At 42.3% G+C, this 26893-nt stretch overlaps 1 protein-coding gene across 3 annotated transcripts in view; it reads left to right on the top strand.

Moving 5' to 3' along the window:
- The first annotated feature begins 412 nt into the window (after positions 1 to 412).
- ulk4 (unc-51 like kinase 4) overlaps positions 413 to 26893 on the top strand; it is a 107308-nt gene continuing 80827 nt past the window's right edge. The window contains exons 1-21 of one of the 3 annotated variants that reach the window (XM_020041164.2): positions 413 to 501; positions 5400 to 5467; positions 5593 to 5642; positions 5853 to 6005; positions 6081 to 6180; positions 6275 to 6414; positions 6569 to 6734; positions 6844 to 6945; positions 7166 to 7249; positions 7495 to 7570; positions 7661 to 7756; positions 7935 to 8095; positions 8182 to 8251; positions 8962 to 9022; positions 9227 to 9331; positions 9466 to 9526; positions 9674 to 9858; positions 10932 to 10978; positions 11468 to 11546; positions 15970 to 16077; positions 17509 to 17592. In XM_020041164.2, the coding sequence (XP_019896723.2) occupies positions 5868 to 6005; positions 6081 to 6180; positions 6275 to 6414; positions 6569 to 6734; positions 6844 to 6945; positions 7166 to 7249; positions 7495 to 7570; positions 7661 to 7756; positions 7935 to 8095; positions 8182 to 8251; positions 8962 to 9022; positions 9227 to 9331; positions 9466 to 9526; positions 9674 to 9858; positions 10932 to 10978; positions 11468 to 11546; positions 15970 to 16077; positions 17509 to 17592 (1863 nt within the window). In that variant the 5' untranslated portion in view covers positions 413 to 501; positions 5400 to 5467; positions 5593 to 5642; positions 5853 to 5867. The other 2 variants (XM_034288798.1, XM_013139235.3) reach the window with 2 other exon arrangements.

Genomic DNA, 26893 nt, shown 5'->3' on the forward strand with positions numbered 1-26893 from the left:
GAACCTATTCGAACTGACCACAATAAAGGGTTAGCCAAAATAGCATCTAAAAGAATGCATCTTGCGTTGCGCCTTCAAAATAAAAGCTCCGTTTAGGAAGTGACACAAATTGTGGAATCTTTACATAACGCTATATAATGCTGAACGACATTGGAATGTTGTTATATTAATTTAACAAAATTCAATAACGAGTTATTTTACCCTAAAAAGGAAGGTGTTATAATTCTAACTGATAATTAAAATGTAGGGGTTTCAGAAGTAATGAAGGGTCACATCAAGGTTCTTTGCACTAGGTGAGGGGAAGTTGCCAACCTTGGTGGAAAGGTCTTAGAGGGGTCCTCTTTATTAAGTTTGAGCTTAAAGAGGCACTGTGTAGAATCCTGCCTCTAAACCATAACACAACTTGTCTCACCTAGTCCTCTTCCCTTCCCAAACTATACTGCAATAGTATTACTTTCAGGATGGTGGACGGTGAGAAGGGTGGTACTGCAACAGTCTGAAGTGAGTATTAGATTTTAAAATAAATCTAATTTTGTATAAACATATTATTTGAAACATCAACTTAAAAACCTAGAATTTCTAAACAAACAGCAGGCGGCAGGGCCTTTTCTCATATAGCTCCACTACTGTGGAATGATCTTCCAATTATTGTTAGAAATGCAAACTGATGTGCAAACTTTCAAGTGTCTACTTTAAACTCATCTCTACAGCACGGTTTATAATTAGGTGTAGCCTGGCCCGGGGGCGTGAAGGTGACCAGTAGGCTTGATACTGTCCACACTTGCTGTCTTGCCAGGTGGGCTCTCATTGCCACTGGGATGCCCTCCCTCCAATGCCTTTCGGGGGAAGAGTCACTGGCTTGTTGTTGGCTCTCTGTTGCGCACTTGTGCAATTGGGCTGTACGCTGCTGGCAATACTCATTCAGGGTGGTTGCGGTTGGGTGTCCCTTTGGTTGATGCCTGGCAATGTGGGTGGATTGATTTCCTGCCTGTTGGGCCCTGTCCGGGGCCTCCCCCGGTTAGGGCCACAGTGTCGCCGGACCCCCCCGTCTCAGTTCCAAGGTGTTACGCTGCTATATTATTGTGCTGGGTGATATGAGGAATGCACTTTATAACTTTTCTCAGTCTCCTCCAGTTTAAAATTTTAGGAGGAGATGAGGTCCTGGTCCACACCTGCGGAGTACCTGGTTTGGGGGGCCTGTTGTTGTCCCTGTCCTTGTCCACCTGGTCATACTTTTGACCTAGTCTAAAATCAAATAGACTCTGGATTTAGCCCAGAGAAATGTATTAATTATTCTAATTGGACTCTTAATATCTCACCCGGCACAGCCAGAAGAGGACTGGTCACGCCTCTGAGCCTGTATCCTCTCTAGGTTTCTTCCTAAAATTCGGCCTTAGGGAGTTTTTCCTAGCCCCTGAAATCCAACACTACTGTTGTTTGCTCCTTGGGGTTTAAGGCCGGGTGTCTCTGTAAAGCACTTTGGGACAACTGCTGTTGTAAAAAGGGCTTTATAAATAAATTTGATTGATTGATTGAAAACATTACCTGTCAGCAAGACAGCGGAAGTATAAAACAACTTGTGTCGCCGCTTGGGTGTGAAAGGGACAGGAAGCAGAAACGTAGTTGAGTGTCATCCTCATACCAAAGATAGGAGAGATCATATTCATGAGATAAGATCATCCCCCATTTGTATGTTTTTAATGTCGCCAACCTACTCTGTGACCAACAACAAATGGACATTAGTAATGTGCCTTTGGGAATCTGAAATGCATCAAATAAAATGTAAACGTCAGTCGATTTGCAATTCCCCAGTGGTGTATTGCCCCTGTTAAAAAACTATTATTTTTCCCATTAGATTATTGTCATTCCACGATATTGTATCTAGCACTTCAGTGAGGGGAGAATGGTGTTACTCAAACACAAGCTCGAGCCCAGTCTCCCTGCGTGAGAGTGCGGCAAGCTTAGACAGTCAAACGATAACTCAACTCATTTATGAACCTTGTCAAGATTTCCCCTTATTCCTGTTTAAATGTTACGAACATTTTGAGCCACTAATCAAGTGTAGAAATATGAAAACAAGAGGTGTTTGTACATAGTCTCTAATCTGCAAACTTTTAAATAAATTAAGTCTAAGGACATTCTCTTTTCATCATTTGAAGGAGATTGTCAGACCCTAACAGGTTTTCACCCTTTGATTGCTCTCACTTGTGTTGTCTTGTGTCGCCCCCACCAGGTGTCTCCCATCCCTTTGTTATTCCTGCTTACTTAAACTGTCTACTCTGTTTGCTCTGGTTGCCAGTCTTGTGGTTTCCCTGCGGTCTCCCTGAGGTGGTCCTTTGTTTCTCATGCCTTGTCCCCAGCCTTGCTTTTCCTCAAACCTCCTGTGTACTGACCTCTGCTTGCCTCAGCCTCCTCCTGCTCACTCCTTGCCTGCTTTGCCATTTCTGCCTACTGTGTATGGAACCTTGCCTGCTTGTCTCTCCTCTGTGATAATTTACCTTTCAACTGAACCCAACACCTGCATCAGTCTCCCTGAGTTTGCTTTCGGGTCTCACCCTGAGTTTTGTCAGAGGTAAAAGTCACTTCCCCTATGGTTTGAAGCTCCACCTGTCCACAGTGGTCAAAGGCACAATCTAGGTTAGAAGAGGCGAAGGCGTCCTTGCTATTGGTAGCAGGACAGACAGTGGTTTAGGGCTAAATTGGGCCTTCATTTTAATCCAAATGCAGATTTGATCTAAATATGGATTTCTCAGGATAAAGTAACGTTTCATTGTAGATACAGGGTGTGAACACTGAGCCAATAGAATTGGGCTGGCAATCCTCACTCCATTCTTAGCTACCTGGATGAACTCAGGGTGTCATCAAGCCAAAACGAGACATTTGCATACCACCAGAAACTATTTACTGAAATTGTATTCAAATGTTTAAATGTTAGCGTTTTTCTGATTGGATGACTACCATTCTCAAAGTAAATTTGTCTTTCTAGTTAGGCTAATTCTGCCCTGTATCATTTCTTTTTGGATGCTTATTTGAAACAGCCCATACTTTCCCACATTAAAACTGGGGAAGTATCTCCATCGTCATTGGTTTCAAACAACATTTTGAGTTCAGGTTTCAAATAATTACATTGATTTGCTTCTGTGAGGAGGGTTAAGCCTTCACAATAGGGCTGTGCCTGATTAAAACAAATATTGGTTGACAGAAAGCCTCACATCCAAACTGTCAAGACTAAATGGGTGAATCCTTGTCCACACCATCTCATTTGGCATAATGTCTCCCAGAAGAAAGTAAGTCTGTGTTTGCATATCAAAATGTGATAATTTATTATGGTAAGAGAGTTATTTAGTGTAAATTAGGATGTAGTTCACTCAAATAAACGCTCCATACATCAAATAGTGTACTATTTTTGATGTACATAATCAAAAACACTCTTGATTTAGAGGTAGGGGCATGGTGGGAGGAAGATCTATCCAAGCTCTGGTCCAACAGGCAATATCGATCCCCGCTGACAATCAGATTTTGTCTGTGAGATATCCAAGATAAGGGCCAGGATGTTTGAAAACGGTGGGATTATTGTTGATTGCTCTATAAATATTCAGTAGAGTAACCAAGGATGAGTTCATCTCTCCTCCCAGGAGCAGATAGTGACGCTCTCTGTTAGTGATGTGAGTTACTGTATATGTTGAATGGGATCACTTTCTGGATCTACACTTAAGCCTGCAGTGATAATCATTCTTCTAGTTGAAAATCATTACACCCTAATCTGTACTTAACGTTAAAGGAATATGTTTACGGCCTACGGAACATTGATTGATTAGGTTGTTCCAACTTTCACATATTAGGAGGTGACTTTATGCTGTGGTATCTTGGATTACAAACAGCTAAGAAGATGTAAATGCACTTCAAAATAACAAGTGCAAACAATGACCTTCCCTATTCAAAGCCAACTTCCAACCACTAATGGAAAAACGTAATGCAGAAAATCCTGGTGGAAATAAATGTATACTTTGAGAAATGTGCCATTTTTGTTGATTTCCCTTAATAATGTATGAAGTATAGTAAAACGACAAAATTGCTCACACTCTGTTTCTCAAACAGAGAGAGAGAAAGAGTGGTCAATGATATGGCATGGTAGGCCCTACTCGAAGCATATTACTGTAACTACGGTCATGCCTTACTCAATAAGGGCACAAGTTGGCATTGGCACCTGAGATTTTCCAGACATGGAGGTGGTGTCAAATAGTTGATTCTGAGACTTTATTACTCCAAGATTCCATTAGATGTGCAGTTCTGAAACTGGGATCCTTGTATTCTTCTTTGCCTCCCTTGCCATCTTTCTCATTGTGAGTGGGGACAACGTGTCCTCTTCTCGGCAAATTTGCAACTGTTACAACTTTTAGATTATTGTCCTGACTGTGCTTAGTGGTATTTCCAACTCTTTGTGTTTTTTATACCCTTTACCAGACCTGTGTGGGTCGACAACATCTGGCACCTTTCAGCTGACAGCTCTTTGGTTTTGCCCATGGGGATCAATGACAAAGAAATTTACTTTTGTGCTGCTTTGTATTTATACCCCATGGAAACAGGAAGAGGTGAAAGGTCTCGATACAGTTCCTGGACAATGAGACCAACTAAAAACCATTGAATTTCATAACAGACACAACTTTTGTATGTTTTTATTTTATATATTCTTTAGGGCTGCCATTATTTTTTAAACCTATGTTTTGCAGAAGAAAATTGTACTACTAAAATAAAATTAGTGAGAATGTGTTTATTCTTTATTTTTGCTATAGGTCATGGGGGGTGCCAAATTGTTGAGTTGACTATATCGCCACATCAAGAAAAATATTTTTCAGATTGAAGTGCTCTTCCAAGTGAATTTTAACACCCTCATACAGCTTTCCCTAAAAGAAACGTTTTGTTGGAGATTATACTGAAGTTACTCTTGGGAAAAGGCCAAGGGAGACATAGACTTTTAGAAAATATATAATATAAATAATATGGTATACATTTATGATATAGAACAAAATATCATATAAAGGGATTAATCTAATCCTTATTACCATGTTTGCCAAAGCAAGCAATTATTTCCACCTGAGTAGGCACCATCCTTTTTACGGTCTGAGCACAGGAAAATAACTTTCTACACATCACAGCGCAGATGTCGTTTTTGTTCTGCGTCCTCCCTGGTATCCTAGTAACCGTAGGTTAGCTCAGTGGGAGGGATTCAAACAAAATAATAAAAGAAAATAATACAAACGTAATAAAAAATGTAAAAAGATTATACACACGGCAAACGCTACTAATATATTGCCACATTTTAAATATCCATACATTCATCAATATTTATAGTTTACTTATTAAATTATACTTAGTAAATTCCTTGTCCCCTACTGTAGGAATGAGATGATCCAAAAGTGTTTCCGGAAACAAACTTCGCGCTTTGAGTTTGAAAGGAAGTTGTAAGGTACAGTTAACAACCGTTATATGTGACGTTAGCTAGTTTACTATCAATATAACTACGTATTGATACAGTACCTATAATTCTATGGATTCTTGCTTGTTTTAACCCATTTGGGAATTGGCTCTCAGGCTGTTTGACTGTGCGCGAAGCTAACTTTGGATGTCCATCTGTTGCTTCTGTAAGTCTACAAGTCTACAGTACTGTAGCTACCTAGCGAACCTGAATACTAGGTAGCAAAATGTTTGCTGGTGCTAGTTATATGGTCTACATACATACGCCATGTGGTTTAAATGTACATATGATAAACTGCTTTACGTTTACTTGAACCTGGTTATATAAAATTGCCATTCATTCCCATGAAGTGATCAACCACTCATCCCAATTTCAGAAATAACCGTTGACGATGGAAAACTTCATCCTCTATGAGGAAATTGGAACAGGAAGCAAGTCTGTGGTTTATAAGGGGAGAAGGAAAGGAAGCATCAATTTTGTTGCAATTATTTGCAGCGACAAGTCAAAAAAACCTGAAATTACAAACCATGTAAGTATCTATCATTTCCTACTCACACCTTTCAACTGAGAACTGAGTTTCACTTACCACGTTATTTTTCAAAAGGTGAGGTTAACCCACGACTTAAAACACGAGAATGTGGTAACCTTCTATGAGTGGTATGAAACCAGTAACCATCTTTGGATCGTGGTGGAGCTGTGCACAGGTGAGATGCTAATTGTGAGTATGTTGAACTTCAGTAATTATGATTGTAAATCAATTGTAAATCAACACTCATTGATCATTTCTCTATATTTTAGGGGGTTCGCTGGAGGCAGTCATCGCACAGGATGAATGCCTGTCAGAAGATGTAGTGAGGGATTTTGGCATCAATATGGTCAAAGGTTTGAGATACATACATGATGCTGGCATCGTGTTCTCCGACCTCAGTCCTTCCAAGGTGTGGTACAGTCTATATGTTCTAATTCTACATATAATTTGACAGTCCACTATCACAGGGGTATATATGATAAAACCATCCAAACTATTTTGCGCACTGGAAGCTTCCTACTCAACAGATCAGTACTGGTAACAGTGTTTCTGTTTCCTCACAGATCCTGCTGGATGGTCCTGGCACATTGAAGTACTCTAACTTCTGTCTGTCTAAAGCCGAGGGGGAGAATTTGGAGGAGTTTTTTGCTTTAGTCACAGCAGAAGAAACAGATGGAGGGTACAGCAGAGAAAATACATCTAGAAGAAATATCAAAAACAGAATCCAAGGTCACCCTTACTGTGCAAATCTAAATCCCATAACTTATCATATATTGTAATAATATTTCACTGTGTTCAGTGATACTGGATAACTCATGTGTCTGGCTTTCTTCTTCAGGGTCTCCAATATACTGTGCGCCAGAGGTGGTCAATGGAGGGGACTTGACTGTCAGTAGTGATCTGTGGGCTCTGGGATGTATATTCTATGAGATGTTTTCAGGTGATCATCAAATCACTAGGCTGCTTCCAGATCTGTGCACTTGCCCATTTTATCACTCAGTTGTCAACCTAGTTAGTTGTTAGTGTGGCCGTTGGCACACTAGCACAGACAGACTGGCGCTTTGGCTATCAAATCACCTGATTTATTACTATTTATAACAGAATAACAGTATCATCTCAGTAGCTAAATACCTCTGTCTTGTTCTGTGGTCATTTTTCAGGGAAACCGCCATTCTTCTCCGAGACCTTCTCTGTGCTGATTGAGCTGATATTACACATGGATCCCCCGTCTCCTATGCAAAGGGGTATAGCAATCAGTTACATTGGCTAACAAAACTTCTTCAGTGGAAATGTTTGTTTTATTTAAATGATGTTCACTTTAAGAGCAACCTATGTCCATATCACATTGATTTTAAATGTTTGTTTTATTTAAATTATGTTTACTTTACGAGCAACCTATGTCCATATCACATTGATTTTAAATGTTTGTGTTATTTAAATTACTTTTACTTTAAGAGCAACCTATGTCCATATCACATTGATTTTAAAGGGGTGTCCCTCTGCAAGCCTTCAGAAGAGTTCCAATCCTTGATTAAAGGCCTGCTTGAAAAAGACCCCCAGAAGAGGTATGGGACATTCCAACACCAAATCATATTGTAACCTTTGACATACAAGTGCGGAATTATTATTCTTTGCTCTTTTGGGATCTTCCTTAGGATGAACTGGACTCAGTTACTGGCCCACCCATTCTGGAAAGGAGCGTTTTCTGAGGTCCATACCAGCTTGGAGGATGATGTCTCATTCAGTTCCAGGTAATCAGTTCCTGTTATTCCACATGTTTCCGTGTCATTACTACAGTTATTAAGGTGTAGTTACGTAAGTGTATGGTGAAGTGTTTCAGTACATTTGTGGTTAGGTTCACTGTGTGTAGTGGAGTTAGATATTAGTTTCTGTGCACTAACTTATATGTGACTTATCTTTTGGCTGCAGTGTGGAGAGGCGAAGAGTCTGCTCCTCTAGCCAGTCATCAGCAGTGAGATCAGTCTCAGTCTCCTCCCTGGGTCCAGGAGAGGAGTACAGGGGGACTCTGGGAGGGACTGCAGGGGGCGAGGAGCCTGTCTGTATGCACCCCAACAAATCATTCCGATTAGGTAATGTTTTAGGGATGCCGTAAGCAGACTTGTTGATGACAAGTTTAGTTGCTGTGTGTTAAAATGTTTTTTTCTTCTTTTCCTAGACAATCTGACGGAGCTTAGACCAAAGAGTGCGTTGGACAAAGATGCTAGGGAATCCATATTTCTCCTCAGGTATGATTAGCTGGGGTGATATAATGGGCCTTATTAATGAAGAAATATTAATGTTGTGATTTGGGCAGCGTGTGAGCCCCGTAGAACAACGGGGCTTTTGCATTATGACTGTAGTCACACAGTATATTGTAATGGAAGACAGACCTGCCATGCCAAGTGACATTTATGGTTGAGGCTGTCAGTTTGTCTTTCGTGAATTTCAAAATACAATTGCTGGAAAAACACACTGTTTGGTGACTCAAAAGAATTGCTGGAAAAACACACCGCTCCAGACTCAAAAGAATTGGTGCTGCTGCAAAAAAGAAGACTTCTTTATGACCACCATGTATTTTCAACAACAATAAGCAGTTTAGTTTATTTTGACAGAACTATGATCGGCTATTACAGATAAAGAGCCTAGGCTTCATCTTCATCATGTTCAGGACCAGCGGAGTGTCATTTCCAGTGTAGCCACTCATTTTAGGCATTTGTCATTTGTGTTTAGTCAAATTCTTATTGTATGTCTATAATGAAATGAAGTAAAGTTGTACAAAATTATCATTTATTAATCAAGCCCGACGATTGCTGTCATCTCCGGTTGTATTGATCATTTAATATTATATTTCATAAAAATGTTATCTGATTAACAGCTTTAATTAGTCAAACTGTAATTTTTTGTCAGTGATAAAAAAAATTTAAATACAATTTTTGTGATATTTTTCCTCAATCAGCTCTCGTCCAAGAATGAGTTGCAGGGCAGGAGATACATCTGACAAGTCACCGTTACCTCAAGTGAGCCTTTGTCTCCCTCCACAGCATTCTCAAAGCATTGCAACTTTTCAGTTATTATTCTGTCCGGTTGACTTTGCGGTTGTCATCATATGCTAGACTTTCATTTAGCCAATTATGACATTTGTGCACGCTTAGTGTGTGAATAATGTTTTATATTTCCTCACATACCGATCATATATACATCACTGTGGTTGCCCCCTCTAGCACAGTGTGGTGGTCAGTGGTCTAACTGGCTTCAGATCCTGTATTAAGGACCTGGTGTACACTGACTCTGACCTGACTGTCACACCGATTATGGACAACCCCAAGGTACAAGGCAGACGCTCAATACGTCATGTAACTGTGGATGTACATAACGCTGGGTTCAACGATAGCAGACAAAGATTGTTCCAGCTAAGAAGTATTTATTCATGACCACATATTCGTCTTTCCTTTTGAATCAGATTCAGAAGACTGCTCCCGTGCGATATGACCCAAAGACGTTGTGTGTCCCGGCGTACTCAGGTAAACACGTGTGATCCGGAGTCCTCAAGACTTTAGTAACACTAGTGCTAGCTCATCTATGCGCATGCACATGCATTCACGCTAGAGTCCGACTGACAGCTTAGGGTCTGCTGCTGGTTCACCAAGCTCCTCTGACCCCCCAAATAGCGGAGAAGCTGTCCTGTATGAGCCCAGAGGACTGGAGGAAGTTTCTGCAGCTGTTGGGCTCCTCTCTGGAGGCCCCTGATGACAAGACCACACCAGGGGCCCGCTCCAGACTCAACCTCCTGTGCTATCTGTGTGTCATCGCTGCCCACAAGGACACAGCCACCAGGATCGTCCACTCCCGCCTGGTAAGGGAAGGCTCACGGTCCGCTCGGGCCGACAACACGCCCCGGCGTGCCTGGCGTTCCTACCAGCGCTGCCGGTGACCCCAGTTCTAATGAGGCCTGGGGGCGAATGGGGGCGTTCGTGGCTTAGGCCACGCTGCCAGGGGAGAATTCTCAGGATCACTGGACGCCCTTCAGGCCTGGCTGAGGTTTTTAAAGTGTTAGGGAGGCAAAAGGCGGTGGCGTTACGAAGCCACCAGAGGGAAACTGCGTCACGTGACCCGAGCTCAGCTCCGCCATGGTACGTGTCCACTTCTGGCGCTGGACGGGAGGCTGGAACGGTAGCCGGCTAGGTGGGGCCAGGAAGTTAATGCTGTTATTTCCTCAACATAATAAGAAAATGAATTTCCCATTTCCTGTCCTTTCATCAGTGACTAGAGCTGCGTCCAGAGAGATCTGCTTGGTTTCAGAGACCCTAGCTATGTACTGTATGAGAACCCAAAGACCAACTCTGCTGCCAATGTTATGTCATTGAGTTTTGACATGTGGGATATTAATCTGGTGAAATGTAATCCTCAAATCTCTTTATTCATTTTTAATGAAATGTCTAGACTAAGGATTGATTCGGGCGTCATAATTCCATCTGGAAGATAAAGTTCAACCACTAGATGGCCTACCAGTGACATTACTCACTCAGATTAAACTGACAAAGCACTCCAATCCTTACACATTGGTGTTTTAAGCATAGCTGGGTAGATGGCTGGACAAGTGTTTCCAAAGGAATTCTGACGTTATGGCCGGCCCTTACCCTTGACCTTGACGCACGCACCATGACTGATTTGAGTCTGAATCGGAGAAGTGAAATGAATGAATTTCTGAAACAAGGACAACTCGACAGACTAACATTCATATACAGGAAGTGCTACATATTATAGTTTCTTCCCAAACAGCGCCCTATTAATTCACTCTGTAGAATGTCCTGGTCGCAGGTACACCAGACCACTGTCTAGTAAATGAGGTGCCATTTGAGATGCAGCCCTAGACATTGGCAGCTATGTGTTAACCAAGTGCCTTTCTGTCCTCTCCCTTTGTGACAGTTCCCTGTGCTGACCCAGCAGCTGCGAATTTCACCTAACTGGGACGTGTGAGTTCCTTTAACTTCCATCTGTCCAGCCCCTACATACATTAAATCCGCCATCCCCGTAGGCCAGTGCACGGAAGGAATGTTCTGCCTGTTCTGTAACCTGCCGCACTAGCCTTCCCTAAGATCTGGTGCCAGGTTTGGATGCTGTGAATCACTGTTGTGGATTTAATTTAACAACCTTTAGATTATTTAAATTGAGTTGAGTATTTTTTTTTAAATGTTTAGGATTGAATGAAAAAAGATCGGTATAATTGCAGCCCCCCCATCTCGTATACTTACTACTTAATTCACACTTAATTCAATTCTATAGAATTATTTCTGTAGCTGTTTTACATACGGTTAGAACTGGCTCCTGTGTGTGTATTCCAGGAAGAGCATCGGCGTTATCCACATTGAATGGATGTTTGACGTGTGTGTGTGTGTTCCAGGAAGACCATCAGCGTTATCCACTTTGAATGGATGTTTGACGTGTGTGTGTGTGTGTTCCAGGAAGACCAGGGTGATGCGAGTTCTGGGTCTGTTGGCGTCCCACTGCAGTGAACTCCGAGAGGAGGCCCCTGTCATCGAGGTTAGTGGAACTGTCAGGCTGACATAATCCAGCTGCCCTGTGCCGGGCCCCTGCATGCTATTGTCACAGCATCTGGGCCCCGCTCGCTAATGGCGTGCTTGTCCCGAAATCTATAGAAGTAGTGGCATTGTTTAGGGAATTGGTTGGCCTTTCGGGGCTCATTCTGTGGGTCAAATGTAGAACTGTGTATCAAAGCCATTATAGACCGGAGCAGTCTGTTTAGAGGTCATAATGCCAAATGCCTGTCAGTCTTTTGCACGCAGACACAACTTCAGTAATGTGAAAGACAACAACAACAGCAAATGTTGCTGTTGACAGTCGCGCCATGTGAGCGTAGCCCGTAGCAAGGGCACCAGTGTGGATGGAGTGTGAAGTACCAGGCTGAATCACCAGTGTGGATGGAGTGTGAAGTACCATGCTGAATCACCAGTGTGGATGGAGTGTGAAGTACCAGGCTGAATCACCAGTGTGGATGGAGTGTGAAGTACCAGGCTGAATCACCAGTGTGGATGGAGTGTGGTGAAGTACCAGGCTGAATCACCAGTGTGGATGGAGTGTGGTGAAATACCAGGCTGAATCACCAGTGTGGACGGAGTGTGGTGAAGTACCAGGCTGAATCACCAGTGTGGATGGAGTGGGAAGTACCAGGCTGAATCACCAGTGAGGATGGAGTGGGAAGTACCAGGCTGAATCACCAGTGTGGATGGAGTGTGAAGTACCAGGCTGAATCACCAGTGTGGATGGAGTGTGGTGAAGTACCAGGCTGAATCACCAGTGTGGATGGAGTGTGGTGAAATACCAGGCTGAATCACCAGTGTGGACGCAGTGTGGTGAAGTACCAGGCTGAATCACCAGTGTGGATGGAGTGGGAAGTACCAGGCTGAATCACCAGTGTGGATGGAGTGTGGTGAAGTACCAGGCTGAATCACCAGATGCCACTGTAACCCAGCAGCATCGACCCACCGACCCACCTGCTCAAACATGTTTATGAAGCCATTAACAAACCATCAAAGAAACGCACGACAACGACGTTGCGGTTGAATCAATTAAATAAACAGGACTGTATTTAATGTCAGATACGGCGCCCCCACCCTTGATCCATGGCTTACCGCGATTTTCTGCAGCCGTTGGTTGGCTTCCCATTGCGGCTATAAACTATAGGCTCGGAGGTACAGAGGAAGAGGTATATGACCGTTATACAAAATGGCCGCTGTTGGTCGGGAAAACACCACAGTATGGCGCAGCGACTTTTTTAGTTTCCACAGTGTTCTTTTCTAAAGATGGCTGAGGATTTTATTTGTGCCCCCACCCCCCAAGCCCTCCCTGCCACCACCACTCTGGGCACAGATAGCTCATATTACTGGTGTCACAGATCCCAGAGACTCCGCAGGGGTTCTGTGTCTGACGGTCAGCCGCAGTCATGGCGATTTGTGCACCAGGGCTGGGCTTTTGTTTCCCCAGCCTCCATATGTCCGCCACGCGGTGGATCTCAGTGGTCGTCCACCGTCCTGGTTAAAGTCTGCCACTGTGAGACCAGATGCTTTCCCTCTGTTGATCTGGGCTTTTGTCATTTTCCTTGTTCCTTTGAGCTGTTTTCTCACGATAAAAATCTCAAGGTACAATACCGCGCCGATACAAAGTTTACCGTCCGGGCTGAATGTGGCGCTTTAGTATGCTCTGTCGTCGGCGTAACTGAATCGGGCATCAATTTGGTCCTACGGCGTTTGGACGATCCCAGATGTCTCTCAGGCACATCAGCAAGCTGCGATTTATGCAGGTGCTAATTTCTAGTCGTAATGTAGGGTTAGTTAGAACAGGAAGAGGGAAATTAGTTCACTATTATCCGCTTTCCTCTGTCCGTCTCTATGGAGACTCCAACATCATTCTAATTAAGTGTTATCTTCTCTGGCAGAGCCAGTACTTTCCTGTGCCACCAAACCACCAACCATCAAGCCCCAATTCAGACATTTTTTCTCTCTCATGGCAGCACGTCAATAGTACTGCACACATTGCCTCTGCTATTTCCAACCACCGTCCCCTAGAAACTGGCCCGGTGCGCCGTGCTGGCCATCCCTGCCGAGTGGAACAGACGGCCTCCTGCCTCCCTCTCTCCCTCCTCTTATTGTGTTTAATCAGAGCTGGAGAATTAGCCTGTTCCACTTCCACAGATGGAGTTTGGGAGCTACAGTCCTCCCTCCTCAGCTCTGGAAAAAGAACAGAGTGCTGTGGCCAATAAACACTGCTGTTTATTCTGTAGGGTTTTACTTAATGTGTCTTTTGCAAACTAGGATTGTGTAAGGATTTTTATTAAATCACTTTTGGTTGAATCATTTTTGGGTTGTTTATCCATTGCCCCAAAAACCTTTTATATGTAGAGTGAGTTGGTATTCATGTTTTATCCACCATCAACACATCTGTAATGGTTTGAGTCAATTATTGCTCGCTGGTCAAAGCAATCAGTCGTATGTCCCTCTGATAACTAGGCAGAAACCATAGGCGGTGACCATAGGCTCATGTAAGAAATTGAAGGTCTGAGGTCAGGTGTGTCACAGCCTCTCAGCCCTACATCAAACGCCTGCGGGATATTGATCCACCACGCTACAGCGCGGCAGGTCACCTTTAGTCAATCTCTGTTTGTTATCAGCTGGCTTCCTCCATCAATAAGACATTAGGACACGTCTATCGGTCTGCCCGGTCGACATGCCAACCATTCTGGAAGATGCAAACGGCCAACTCACAATACATTCAGTAGACTAACTCGCTCCATGGACATCTCGTTGATGACTTCGATCGGTTGCATTTGTTTGACGTTTAAATTAGATTTCGAAACCCAACCCGAATGAAGCAGTAGTGTCACGTCCCGAAAGATTTCCTCAGCACTTGGTGTGATTTAGTTTTTCGTGCCCGCTGAGTTGGTTTGTCGTTGCCTGGCTGTGGTCCAGCGTTGTGTGCTGAACCCGAGGTGAGATCTGATGGTGATGACGGTGGGGGAGAAAACCTTGGTTTTGGAGCAAAGTGAGTTCCCGTTGCCTTGAGAAAACCAGTCTCTTTGTTTCATACTCACTTCCTCTCTCCCCAAGCCTCTATGGGATGCTTAATGTTGCGTGGCCTTCAACTGCCTGCAGCTTCAGTAGTTTTAAAGCTCTGCTTTATAGGTAGATGGAGTGTGGGGTAGAGGTTGGGGGGGGGGGATAGTGCACAAACGATAATGATGCGTTTGGGGGAAATGGACGTGTGGTGCGGCTCCAACTTAGCCTGTTTGTTTTCCTGAAGAGCAAATTGTCACTCAGTTGCAGGACGTGTCTTCTGCCAAAGCAGTGTTTCTCTCTCGTATCAAACGTGAGCTGCAAACATCTGTTCCTTGCAAAGTCATCATTTATGTTATTTACCGGGCAGCGCCGGAGCCAGCCTTGCTCGGAGTGTGCCGCCTATTTGCATAGCCCCCTGCCGGGAGCGCTGCTGCAGTCAGGCCGTCATATCCTCCTCAAGTCTGAGGAGAAGGAGACAAGGAAAATGCTAATTCCACAAATGAGCCGGTTAGGGTGTGCGTTTGCATATATGTGAATGTGTGTGTTTGTGTTTTACCGAGGAGGTTATTATTATGTGGTTCCTTCCAATAACACCATAATTATGCTATGTGGTTTCTATGGTCCGCTCTCCTACCTTGGTCCTCTCAGTCTCCTCAGTCAGTGATGTAGAGGTTAGGATAGAGGTTGGTAAACTCTGATCGCTGGTCAGTGTGGGACAAAAGTAGCGCTTTCTACTCTCTGGATTTTTCCTAAAGGTTGGTGAAGTGTCTTGCTCAAGAATGTGGAGTGAACAACATTTATTTGTCTTTAACCCTACGCTACACCACAGGATATACTCGATTACATTGATCGCCTATCAAGTAAACATGTCTTATAGTAATTTCAGCAGATATTGACTATTGGTTTGGTCATCAGACCCGTACCTGAAAAGCTGTTGCTTTTTAGTCAGGCACTTAACGTTGTAATTTGCTCCTGTAAATCGCTCTGGATAAGAGCACATACTAAATGACTGGAATAAAAAAAGTCCACCCGTTGATGCATTATTTGGGTCAGTAATGGGTGACTAATTCTTGAAAAATATTTTTTCATTTCTTTTTCTCTTCCTCCTGGCATTTGTTTGGGGATAGTTACTTCATTGAGTGAGGTCTACTTGCTGTTAAAGGGTTGTGTAGTTTTTACACATAGATAAATCATGTTGAATGTGCTAACTATAAGTTGCTCTGACTAAGAGGGTTTGTTAGATGACTAAAATGGAAAGTAGTATACCCAATACTAGTGCATATTCGGTTTTTACAGGTGAAATATTCAGAAGAAAGCCTCACGCTGGGGAGGGTCAGAAGTGATGTCACAACTGTGAGTGAGTGACTGATGTTTTTTTATTCTTAAACTTCCAGGCTGTTGCCATGTTCATTGAGCTGATCAGGGAAAACTTCAGGAACAGCAAACTGAAGCAGTGCTTGCTGCCGCCTCTAGGGGAGCTACTGTACCTCATTGCCACACAGGTGAGAAGCATTGCTGGTGTATTATACTCAGAAACAGTGCCCTTTATACTATACTATTTGTTTACCCTATACTACTGTGATAATTAAACTACTCTGGGAAATCAATGCATTTTTAAACCATTAATTCACTCCTTTGTTAAATGAATAAATCAAATGTTTTTAATAAAGTCCATTTCATTATAATTTCTCTCAACGGGCTTTATTACTAATATTACTTTTGTGTTTAGTGAATGCTGGTCTCTATACTGTCCTCACATAGACATGAAGGTGGACAGTAAAAAGGTTTTAAATCTAGAATTCTCTGTTTTATAAATAAAATAAAAAAATACTTGAAAATTTATTAAAATAAATCCAAATTCCATAAAGCAATTGTGTATAATGTGTGTACTCTAATGCTCTGTAATGCTCGCTGCAGTCTTTGTATGGATGTGTATATATTGGCATATCACAAGTTTTACTTAGCTTTTCATACTAGTTTGATGTTTGCCTATTATTTAACTGAAAATGTATGGTATTTTTTTCCCCCTTTACTTTTTAAAGTGTCCTATCTTATTCTGCTGGTGCACTTGAAAGTGATGCTAAAACGAATAGAGGCCACTTGTTTCTGTGATAATTTCTGTGTTAAGTGTTAATTCCGCTTCCAGTTTGTCAGGGTCACTCAGTGCAAGACACCTACAGTGGCCATTGACTTTATTGGTGCGAAATCCAATATGGATGTAAGTGGTTTCAAAGTTATAGAAAGTAGTTGAAGAAAAGTACTTCTGAAGGAATTGCAAGTAATGGATCCACAACATATTGACACACCCAAAAATTATCTATTGCTCATTTTATGTTGAATTTGAGAATCTTATGAATTTTTGCAACATCTCCAGAGAATAATATAGAGAAGCCAGCAAACTTTTGAGAAGCATCCTTTTTTTCAATGCTCTTAAAATTATTATTTCTGATGATGGAAAAAATAGCAGAAAGGGAGCGTGGTGCTGATTTGTGCAATGGAAGAACTCCGGCGTAGCGAAAATGAACAGCACTGACTGCATAAAACCAAAAAGTTATTAGACTGCTTGAAATGAAAACAAAACCATAAAACAGACCGTAGGTGAAAGCAGGCCCTCTGAAAACTAGTGTAGTTGTAGTGTTTAAGCCAAAGCCAATGCTTCAGATTTTTTTTTTTTATATGTCTCCGGTTTACAACTACATCAACACACATTCCCTTACATAAGGAATTTCCAAGTTCCAAATGTGTCAGCTAGCTACAGCATTTGTGAATATTGGGGCTTATTTATTTAGCCTAATTACGCTTGCTACCATTGCTTTGTTTTGCCCTAATTGTCCCCCCAATGAGCCACAGTAGAGGTCCTCCCACAGTAGTCTCAACTCACAGCCCTTCCCCTTCCGCCCCTCTCCTCCCACCCCTCCCCTCGCTCCCCGCAGGAGGAGAAGAAAGAGCACCCAGGAGAGCTGTGGGTCGTTCCTGCTGCCGCCTACACAGTGTTAATGAGGTGCCTTCGGGAAGGGGTAAGACTACTGCGCCTGCCTCGGCAGGGGGGCTGGGCTGGGGGGGGTGGAGAGGTGGGGGAGTTCTGCGCGGTAATGATCCGCCTGCCGGGCCCTACAGGCGCTGTTTGCCAACTGCAAGTCAAGGGCATGCAGCCGACTCAGTCATCAGCCCCTGTCATGCACCTGCATCAAAACAGCCCCGGATGGATGGGTCCTTGTCGTGACCTCGCTGGCAATTAAGGCCCGGTGGATAGACGCTCGCTCCCTCTCGCGTGCACACACACACACACACACACACAACACAAACACACACAAACACACACAGGCTGTCTCTAGTAGTGTGGCAGTCACCCAGATAGTCATTCTGCCCATAGGACTGTTTATTTGGATCCCCATTAGCTGATACCATGGCGACAGCTAGTCTTCCTGGGTTCCAGCACTTAACAAAAAGTACATTAAGTAAACAAAACGATACAATTTACATACAGTACATGGAACGGGAAAGGTACACATATTACACACAAGACCGTAAACAAAGTAAAATAACAGCAACTAAGGACAGAATTTTATGGGAATTCCCTAAATTCTGGAGCAAGTCCAGAATTTGGATAGCTTAGTTTGACCTGTGTCAGTTGACTGTGTGAGTGATTGTGTGTGTATCTGCGACTGTGTGTGTGACGGTGTGTGTATCTGCGACTGTGTGAGTGACTGTGTGTGTATCTGCGACTGTGTGTGTGACTGTGTGTGTATCTGCGACTGTGTGTGTGACTGTGAGTGAGTATGTGATTTAGTGTCCGAGTTGACCCAGTTGGTGTCCAAGTTGCTGTTATGTTGTTGGACCTAAGAGTACTATACAGTTCTCTTAATTTCCTTGCTTCTTTTCTAGGCTTGGGGACTGTGACAAAACCCCTGGTTGGGTAATTATGGTGTAAGTTAGTGTAAGAAAGTGGAAAGAAATATATTTTGTGGGTAACTGAGCTTCATATTTTGAGTTTAGAGAAGATTTAGGCCATTAGTTACAATAATACGGCACTTCTCATAAAACCAATAAGTGGTACAAAAGTCTCTCTACGTTTGGCCAAGAAATACTGGAATTCATGCTAATGTTATTCTTGCCATTGTCAATGTTAGTTTTCTGTTTGTTAAGGGTAACGCGAGCTGCTGTGTTTAGAGCCAATAGCAGCTTTGTAAGGTTTTTGCAGTAACTGCCCATACTGTTTTAGAAGTTGAGATAAGACCAGTACCTGAAAAAACGAATACAGTTCATCTTTATGTAAAATGCAGAACATATTTTTTAACATACTTCTCCCACTCTGGATAACAACTTTGTCAATATTATTTAGCCATAATAAATGCCCATCCAATGTACAGTGGATATAAAAAGTCTACACACCCCTGTTAAAATGCCAGGTTATTGTGATGTAAAAGAATGACACAAGGATAAATCATGTCAGAACTTCTTCCACTTTTAATGTGACCTATAATGTGAACAATTCAATTGAAAAACAAACTGAAATCTTCAAGGGGGAAAAATGAAAAATATAAACCTTACAATAACCTGGTTGCATAAGTGTGCACACCCTCTTATAACTGGGGATCTGACTGTGTTCAGAATTAACCAATCACATTCAAACTCATGTTAAATAGAAGTCATTACACACCTGTCATCATTTAAAGTGACTCTGATTAATCACAAATAAAGTTCAGCTCTTCTAGTAGGATTTTCCTGACATGTTCTTAGTTGTGTCACAGAGCAAAAGCCATGGTCCGCACAGAGCTTGACTGAAGACAATCATCAAGTGAAGAAAATATGGCACAACAGAGACATTACCAAGAACTGGACGACCATCCAAAATGTATGAAAAGACGAGAAGAAATCTGGTCAGGGAGGCTTCCAAGAGGCCTACAGCAACATTAAAGGAACTGCAGGAATTTCAGACAAGTACTGGCTGTGTGCCACATGTGACAACAATCTCCCGTATTCTTCATATGATTTGGCTATGGGGTAGAGTGGCAAGACGGAAGCCTTTTCTTACAAAGAAAAACATCCAAGCCCGGCTGAAGTTTGCAAAAACTAACATCAAGTCCCCCAAAAGCATTTGGGAAAATGTGTTATGGTCTGATGAAACCAAGGTTGAACTTTTTGGCCATAATTTCAAAAGCTATGTTTGGCGCAAAAACAACACTGCACATCACCTAAAGAACACCATGCCCACGGTGAAGCATGGTGGAGGCAGCTGGAACCGGGGCCTTAGTCAGGGTGGAGGGAATTATGAACAGTTCCAAATACCAGGCAGTTTTGGCACAAAACCTTCAGGGGTCCGTTAGAAAGCTGAAGATGAAGAGGAAGTTCACCCTTCAGCACGACCACGACCCAAAACACACATCCAAATCCACAAAAGCATGGCTTCACCAGAAGAAGATTAACGCTTTGGAATGGCCCAGCCAGAGCCCAGACGTAAATCCAATTGAACATCTGTGGGGTGATTTGAAGAGGGCTGTGTATAGGAGATGTCCTCACAACCTGAGAAGAAGAGTGGGCAAATATTGCCACGTCAAGATGTGCCATGCTAATAGACTCCTACCCAAAAAGAGTGCTGTAATAAAATCAAAAGGTGCTTCAACAAAGTATTAGTTTAAGGGTGTGTACATTTATGCAACCAGGTTATTCTTTTCTGTTTTGAAATGTTCCCCCTCTAAGATTTCAGTTTGTTTTTCATTTTAATTGTTCACGTTACAGGTCACATTAAAGGTGGAAGAAGTTCTGACATGATTTATCTTTGTCTCATTCTTTTACATCACAAGAACCTGGCATTTTAAAAGGGGTGAGTAGACTTTTTATATCCACTGTAAGTCCTCTGAGTTTAGCTTCCTCAACTTGATCAGTGGTCTTTAACTTGATCCATGGCCTTCAATCATTTAAGTAGAACTCTAGTTCTTAAAGAATGCTTTGAATAGAATGTTCTTAGTTTTAGCTGTATTTAGGGCTATTCGTTGTTCATCACCAATTCAGTCAGTGACCTCACTTGGCTTTGGGTTCTGAAATTCAGTGTGGAAACATTAGCATACATGACTGCAGTACAAGTTGAGTGTCCTTCTCTATATGCATGCTGACAGTCGTTAGGTAACCTGTTCTCTTAAACAAAAACATAAAAGGAACCAGGCAAGACTAGTTCAGACAGCACGTGAATAGAAATTATGATTGTTGTTGTTCTCGCTGGATTCGGACCTGGGTCTCTCACATGAGAGACTGTGTCTTTAACCACTACGCCGCAGAACTATGCATTTGCTGAGTGTCATATGTAGAGCATTTTCTTTCATTCATGAATGACATTGATACAATAACTATCAATATAGGTGACAATAACTGTGGAAACCCCAACTCTTACTTCCCAAGGAGTCGTTATCTAGCCTATATTACCTCAAAAAGCATCAATCAATCAAATGTATTTATTAAGCCCTTTTTACAACAGCAGTTGTCCCCAAGTGCTTTTACAGAGATGCCCGGCCTTAAACCCCAAGGAGCAAACAACAGTAATGTTGAATTTCATGCACTGATGCGTACTTCGGAAATCCGCCTGAAATAGTTGCAATATAACCGTAAGGTTTTATTTTAGGCTTTCTATAATGTAGCTTCTAAAGGTTGTAGCCAGCGAAGTTTCTGTCATTCCTGACCCAAAAAGCATGCACGGACGCATACTTCGAAGGTGCACCAGAAATAGTCGCAATATAACCGTAAAAATCTATGACGTAGCTACTGAAGGTTGTAGCCAGCAAAGTTTCTGACTATCCTGAACAAATCTGAATGCATCATTTATTTTGACTGTGACAAGGCTCGAACGCGGGTCCTCTGGTTTGCTAGTCCACGTCTCTAAACACTATGCTATTTAACAAGGGGTAGTCACTCACTCACTCAGAGAGATTCGCTCTTCTTGGCCGGCTCTGCTTACGCGGTCCGGCAAAATACTCACTATATTTTTAAGTGGACAATTAATGGTAAACCAGTCAATATTCAAATCATCCCACATACATGCAGTATCTCACAAAAGTCAGTACACCCCTCACATTTTTGTAAATATTTGATTATATCTGTTCATGTGACAACACTGAAGAAATGCACTTTGCTACAATGTAAATTAGTGAGTTATACACTGTTATACAGCTCAAAATAACACAACACACAACCATTAATGTCTAAACCGCTGGCAACAAAAGTGAATACACCCCTAAGTGAAAATTGTGGGTTCGATTACAGGCTCAAAATGTCCAGAAACAAAGAGCTTTCTTCTGACACTCGTCAAAATTTCTAAGAAACTAAAGATCTTGCACTATGTTGTGTACTTCTCCCTTCATATAATAGCGCAAACTGGCTCTAATCAGAATAGAAAGAGGAGTGGGAGGCCCCGGTGCACAACCGAGCAAGAGGACAAATACATTAGAGTATCTAGTTTGAGAAACAGATGCCTCACAGGTCCTCAACTGACCGCTTCTTTAAATAGTAGCCGCAAAACACTAGTCTAAATGGAAACCGTGAAGAGGCAATTTTGGGATACTGGCCTCCTAGGCAAAGTTGCAAAGGAAAAGCCATATCTCAGACTGGCCAATAAAAAGAAAGAACACAGAAAGAAAAAGTACATACAAGAATTACTAGTGTAAAAGTATTCAGACACCTTTGCTATGATGCTTGAAATTATGCTCAGGTACATCCCTTGATCATCCTTGAGATTTGAGATTCTACAACTTGATTGGAGTCCAACTGTGGTAAATTCCATTGATTGGATATGATTTGGAAATGCACACACCTGTCTATATAAGGTCCCACAGTTGACAGTCAAAGAGGAAAAATGAAGCCATGAGATTGAAGGAATTTTCCGTAGAACTCAGAGACAGGCTTATGTCGAGGCACAGATCTGGGCAAGGGTACCAAAAAATGTCTGCAGCCGTCAAGGTCTCCAAGAAGGAAGTGGCTTTCATCATTATGAAGTGGAAGAAGTATGGAACCACCGACACTTTTCCAGGCCAAACTGAGCAATTGGTGGAGAAGGGCCTTGTTCAGGGAGGAGGCCAAGAACACGATAGTCGCTCTGACAGATCTCCTGATTTTCTGTGAGGAGATGGTAGGACATTACAGAAGGACAACCATCTCTGCAGCACTCCACCAATCAGTCCTTTATGTTAGAGTGGCCAGACAGAAGCCAGTAAATAAAAGTAACTTGACAGAACACTTGGAATTTGCTACAAAGCGCCTAAAGACTCTGACCACGAGAAACATGGGGTGTTTCTGCCCATTTATTGTCCAAAACCCAACCTTCCAAAAATCCACTGTATTTAGGTCAAACTGCTCTAACCACTGCCCCTAGCGGCTGATATTTACCCTAACATAATGTAACATATTTTACAAATTCAGCTGTCAAATATTTAATTAAAATAACTCAGTCATGTATATTGCAATCAAATATTGTACATCCTTAAATTTACCATCACATAAAATTGCTGCAATTAGAATCAGGTCACCTAAACAGATGAAAATTTTTTGAAAATCAACAGAGTAATCTGATTTGGTATTAATCAAATGGGTGCGGTTACCAAGCCATTTCTAATTAACTCAAAGGGCATCATTCCACTGTTCAACAGATCAAAATTCCAGACCACTGGCAATCTACTTAGGACAGGTCATCCCAACAAATGCAGACAAAGAGATGGCTGAAAGATGCTCATTGAAGTAACTTAGAACTCCAGGTTAACATCAAAGGAACTACAGGCTTCTCTTTCCACTGTCATTGTCGAAGTGCTTGAGTCAACTGTCAGAAAGAGACTGCACAAACCTGGCCTACATGGGAGGTCAGGAAGGGAAAGGCCTCTTTTCAAAAAGAATATGAAGACAGGACTGATGTTTGACAGAATACACCTCTTTTGCTGCAATGCCAGGTATGGTGAAAATGAAAAACCTTTGAACCAAAAAAACGAATTACGAAAAACGGTAAAGCATGTAGGTGGTGGCATTATGGTTTGGGGCTGCTTTGCCATCATTAAGTAAATCATGAATTGAATTCCTAATTTATTTCATTTAATTCTTAAGGAGAATATGAGACCATCTATTAGAAAGCAGACACTGAACCGAAAAGTTATCTTGCAACAGGACAATGATCCAAAACACACAAGCAAAGCTGCAATAGAATGTCTCAAATGGAGGGTTTTGGACGGCTATGGAATGGCAGCGTCAAAGCCCAGATCACAATGTTATCGAAATGCTTTGGGGGGACTATTCCATAACAGTTGTTAGTTGCAACCCTAAAAATAAGCTTTTATCTCCTGTCATTTTGTTTAAAGTAATAGACTAAAACGCTTTTCCAGACAGTTCACAGCGAATTTGTGAATTAATGTCTTTCAGAAACTTATAGCACATTTTCATCTATTCTGGTGTTCACACGCATATTTCCTCGAAGGTTTTGCAAAAGCATTGTCATATTGTTGTCGGTAAGTAGATTTGAGAAAAGTCACTTTCACACCTAGGGACCTCCCACAATGAAAGAGGGACTGTTAATGCACGTTCTCCCGGCATCATTGACAACATTGTCTAGGAGAGTTCTGTAGGGGCCTTCTGTAGGCACTATATGCACTGGGAAGTGACGTGGGCTAATTAAAGGTTTTGTTCTGTAATGAGAATAATTCTATCAGGGAAGTGGCATTGGGAGTCAGTGCTATACAAGTCTGTGTGTCTTCACCACCCACCTTGACTAATAACTGTCTCCTCTCCCAGAGGGCCGGGAGGGGGATATGACAGAGAAAAGGAATCACAGTAAACACGCACACACACCATGATGGTCTATTCTGGGATGTGTAGTGCTATAAACATTGGCGGTTAGCTCCCAGCTCTAATAAGAAAGGACAGTAATCAGGGAAGACTAGAGAGGAGGGGGGACTGACTGACTCCTATTGTCACTAAGGCGCTGCCTACTGGGGGGCTTTTTTTTATTTATTTCTATTGAGCTATGATGTCTGCCATGACTGACACTTGCCTACTTCTCTAGGGAGAAGCCCCTCAGCTAAACACAGATTGAAGTAGAACTTTTAGAATAGGGAGGGAATTCTGGCTAAAAGTTTTGATTGGATGAATCCCGGCCTTGGAAATTATTCAGTCGGTACACATCTTCGTAAACAAGAACATATGGCAATTAGAGATTTTGATATGTTATTTATGGAAGAATATATTTGTACATTTCACTTAAAACACTGGTTGCACTAATTTGATTTCCCTGTGTAATCTCATTTGCCAGCCAGCTCTCTGTCGAAGCATCTTACAAATGGACTAAACTCGAGGCTATGGCTGGAACTGACAAAACAACCTCTGACATCTATTTTCGGAATATTTCACACTTATTTTACAAGGTAAACTGAAAACACATTCTCGTTTTCCGCAACAACCTGGGGAATCGGTAAAGGTGCAGGAAAGGGAATGGATGAGTCAGTTGACAGCTAAGGATGATCAAGTTGCCAGGTTGGCATTTGGTCATAACACCATGGTTTACACCCCGACTCTTACAATCAGTGTAATGAGATCTTTAGTGACCAGAGCGTCAGGCCACTGTTCAACGTCCCATCCGAAAGACAGCACAATATGCAGGGCCATGTCCCTTTCTAAAAGGTTTGAAGGAATATACTCATTTTTGGATATTCCAGTGCGCACAGTTGGATCAATGATCAGGCCGTGGAAGCTGTATTACACCTACCAGGCAAAGCCAAGAAAAAGCCATCCCTCAAGACTCGGTGCTCAAACAAGAAGGAGACTTGTGAGATAAGCTACACTCTGATGGAGCTATGGAATTACGGTTGAAAGTGGATACCAAGATCTCTGCATAACACTGGCCTATATGGGAGGGTGGTAAGGAAAAAAACTGCCGCTCAAGAAATGCCATCTGAAAGCATGTGTTGGAGCATGTGAGTGACCCAGCTGTAATGTAGGTAAAGGTTTTGAGGTCAGGAAACCAAAATAGAGCTTTTTAGACAAAATTCTTAGGGCTCTGTGTATAAAAACCTAACACTGGTCGTTTCAAGACACACCATACCTACAGTGAACTATGGCGTTGGCCACATCATGCTGTGGGGATGCTTCTTATGAGCCGGGGAATCTTGTAAAAATTCAAGGAAGAACGGATGGAGCATACAAGGAAATACTGCTGGAAAACCTGCTTTAGTCGGCTAAAAGCCAAAACTTCTAAAAAAATTCACCTTAGAGCAGGACAATGACTCCAGACACAAGGCCAAAGTGACGTCGGACTGTCTTAAGAACAAAAAAGATGATTGCAGCACAAAATTCAATTGAATGCACCACAGCTCATTCAGGTATGGCATAGCAAATGGGATAAAAACTTATGCAATAGTTATTTTATGTTTTATGTTGTTAACAGGTAGGACACCGTGAACAGACACTGGACAAGGGTTTAGGGGCCTTGAGGGCATTTTATTTAAGTATGAAGAGGAGAGGGGATAATCCAAAGCACACAAACTACTCTCCTGGGTTGGCTGCATTGTCTTCAGGGTAGCCTCACGGTGGATGTTTGGGAGGAATCAGTGCGGGCAGTTGTAGTCTCTGTGACCCCTGAACCCTCCATTTCCTGACTGTCTTTCTCCTACGGCTGCTACATCTCTGCAGCAGTGAGGGCCGCATGGCTTTTCGCTTCATCTTTGTAGGCCTTTCCCCCGAGCTGCTTCTTGGGAGCCCTTAAATTACTCTCCTGATGAGGTCCCAATAGGGAACAGCTGTATAGGGGCGGGGCTGGCCCCGGAAGGTTTGGCAACCAGCCAGCCTTCTGTGGGGGCGTTTGTATGATGCTGATTCAGCAGGCGGGGGAGTGTTCTCACCCCAGTATTTGTAATTAATTTAGAACAATTTTTAGATTTTATTTTTCATTTTGATGTTATTATTTTTGTGTTGATCAGTTATAAAATACTGATTTCAATTTTAACAATAAAATGGGGAATTAATACATTTGAGAGCCAGTCATCACAATTTGTAATACTTTTCATGGGTGCTTCATCTGTTTAACTAGTGGGTCTAATAAAAATATGCATTTATGAAAGTCCTGTAACCTGTCTTATGTTTGGGGGGATTCTATGACATTAGGCGTTCTCTACACCTAATGTAAGCATGTATGCACAATCAGCATTTCTCAGTAGAATGAGCAACCGGAATCGCAAATGTAATTTAATGAGTGAGACATCAAGGAAAAGGATGTTTAGTGTCAAGGAGAAATGCCATGAATCTCATAACAATATATCACCATACTTGCCGATAGAAATTGTGATTTTAACAATTTTC

This window comes from Esox lucius, chromosome 20, assembly GCF_011004845.1.
Source record: "Esox lucius isolate fEsoLuc1 chromosome 20, fEsoLuc1.pri, whole genome shotgun sequence".
NCBI classification, from domain to species: domain Eukaryota; kingdom Metazoa; phylum Chordata; class Actinopteri; order Esociformes; family Esocidae; genus Esox; species Esox lucius.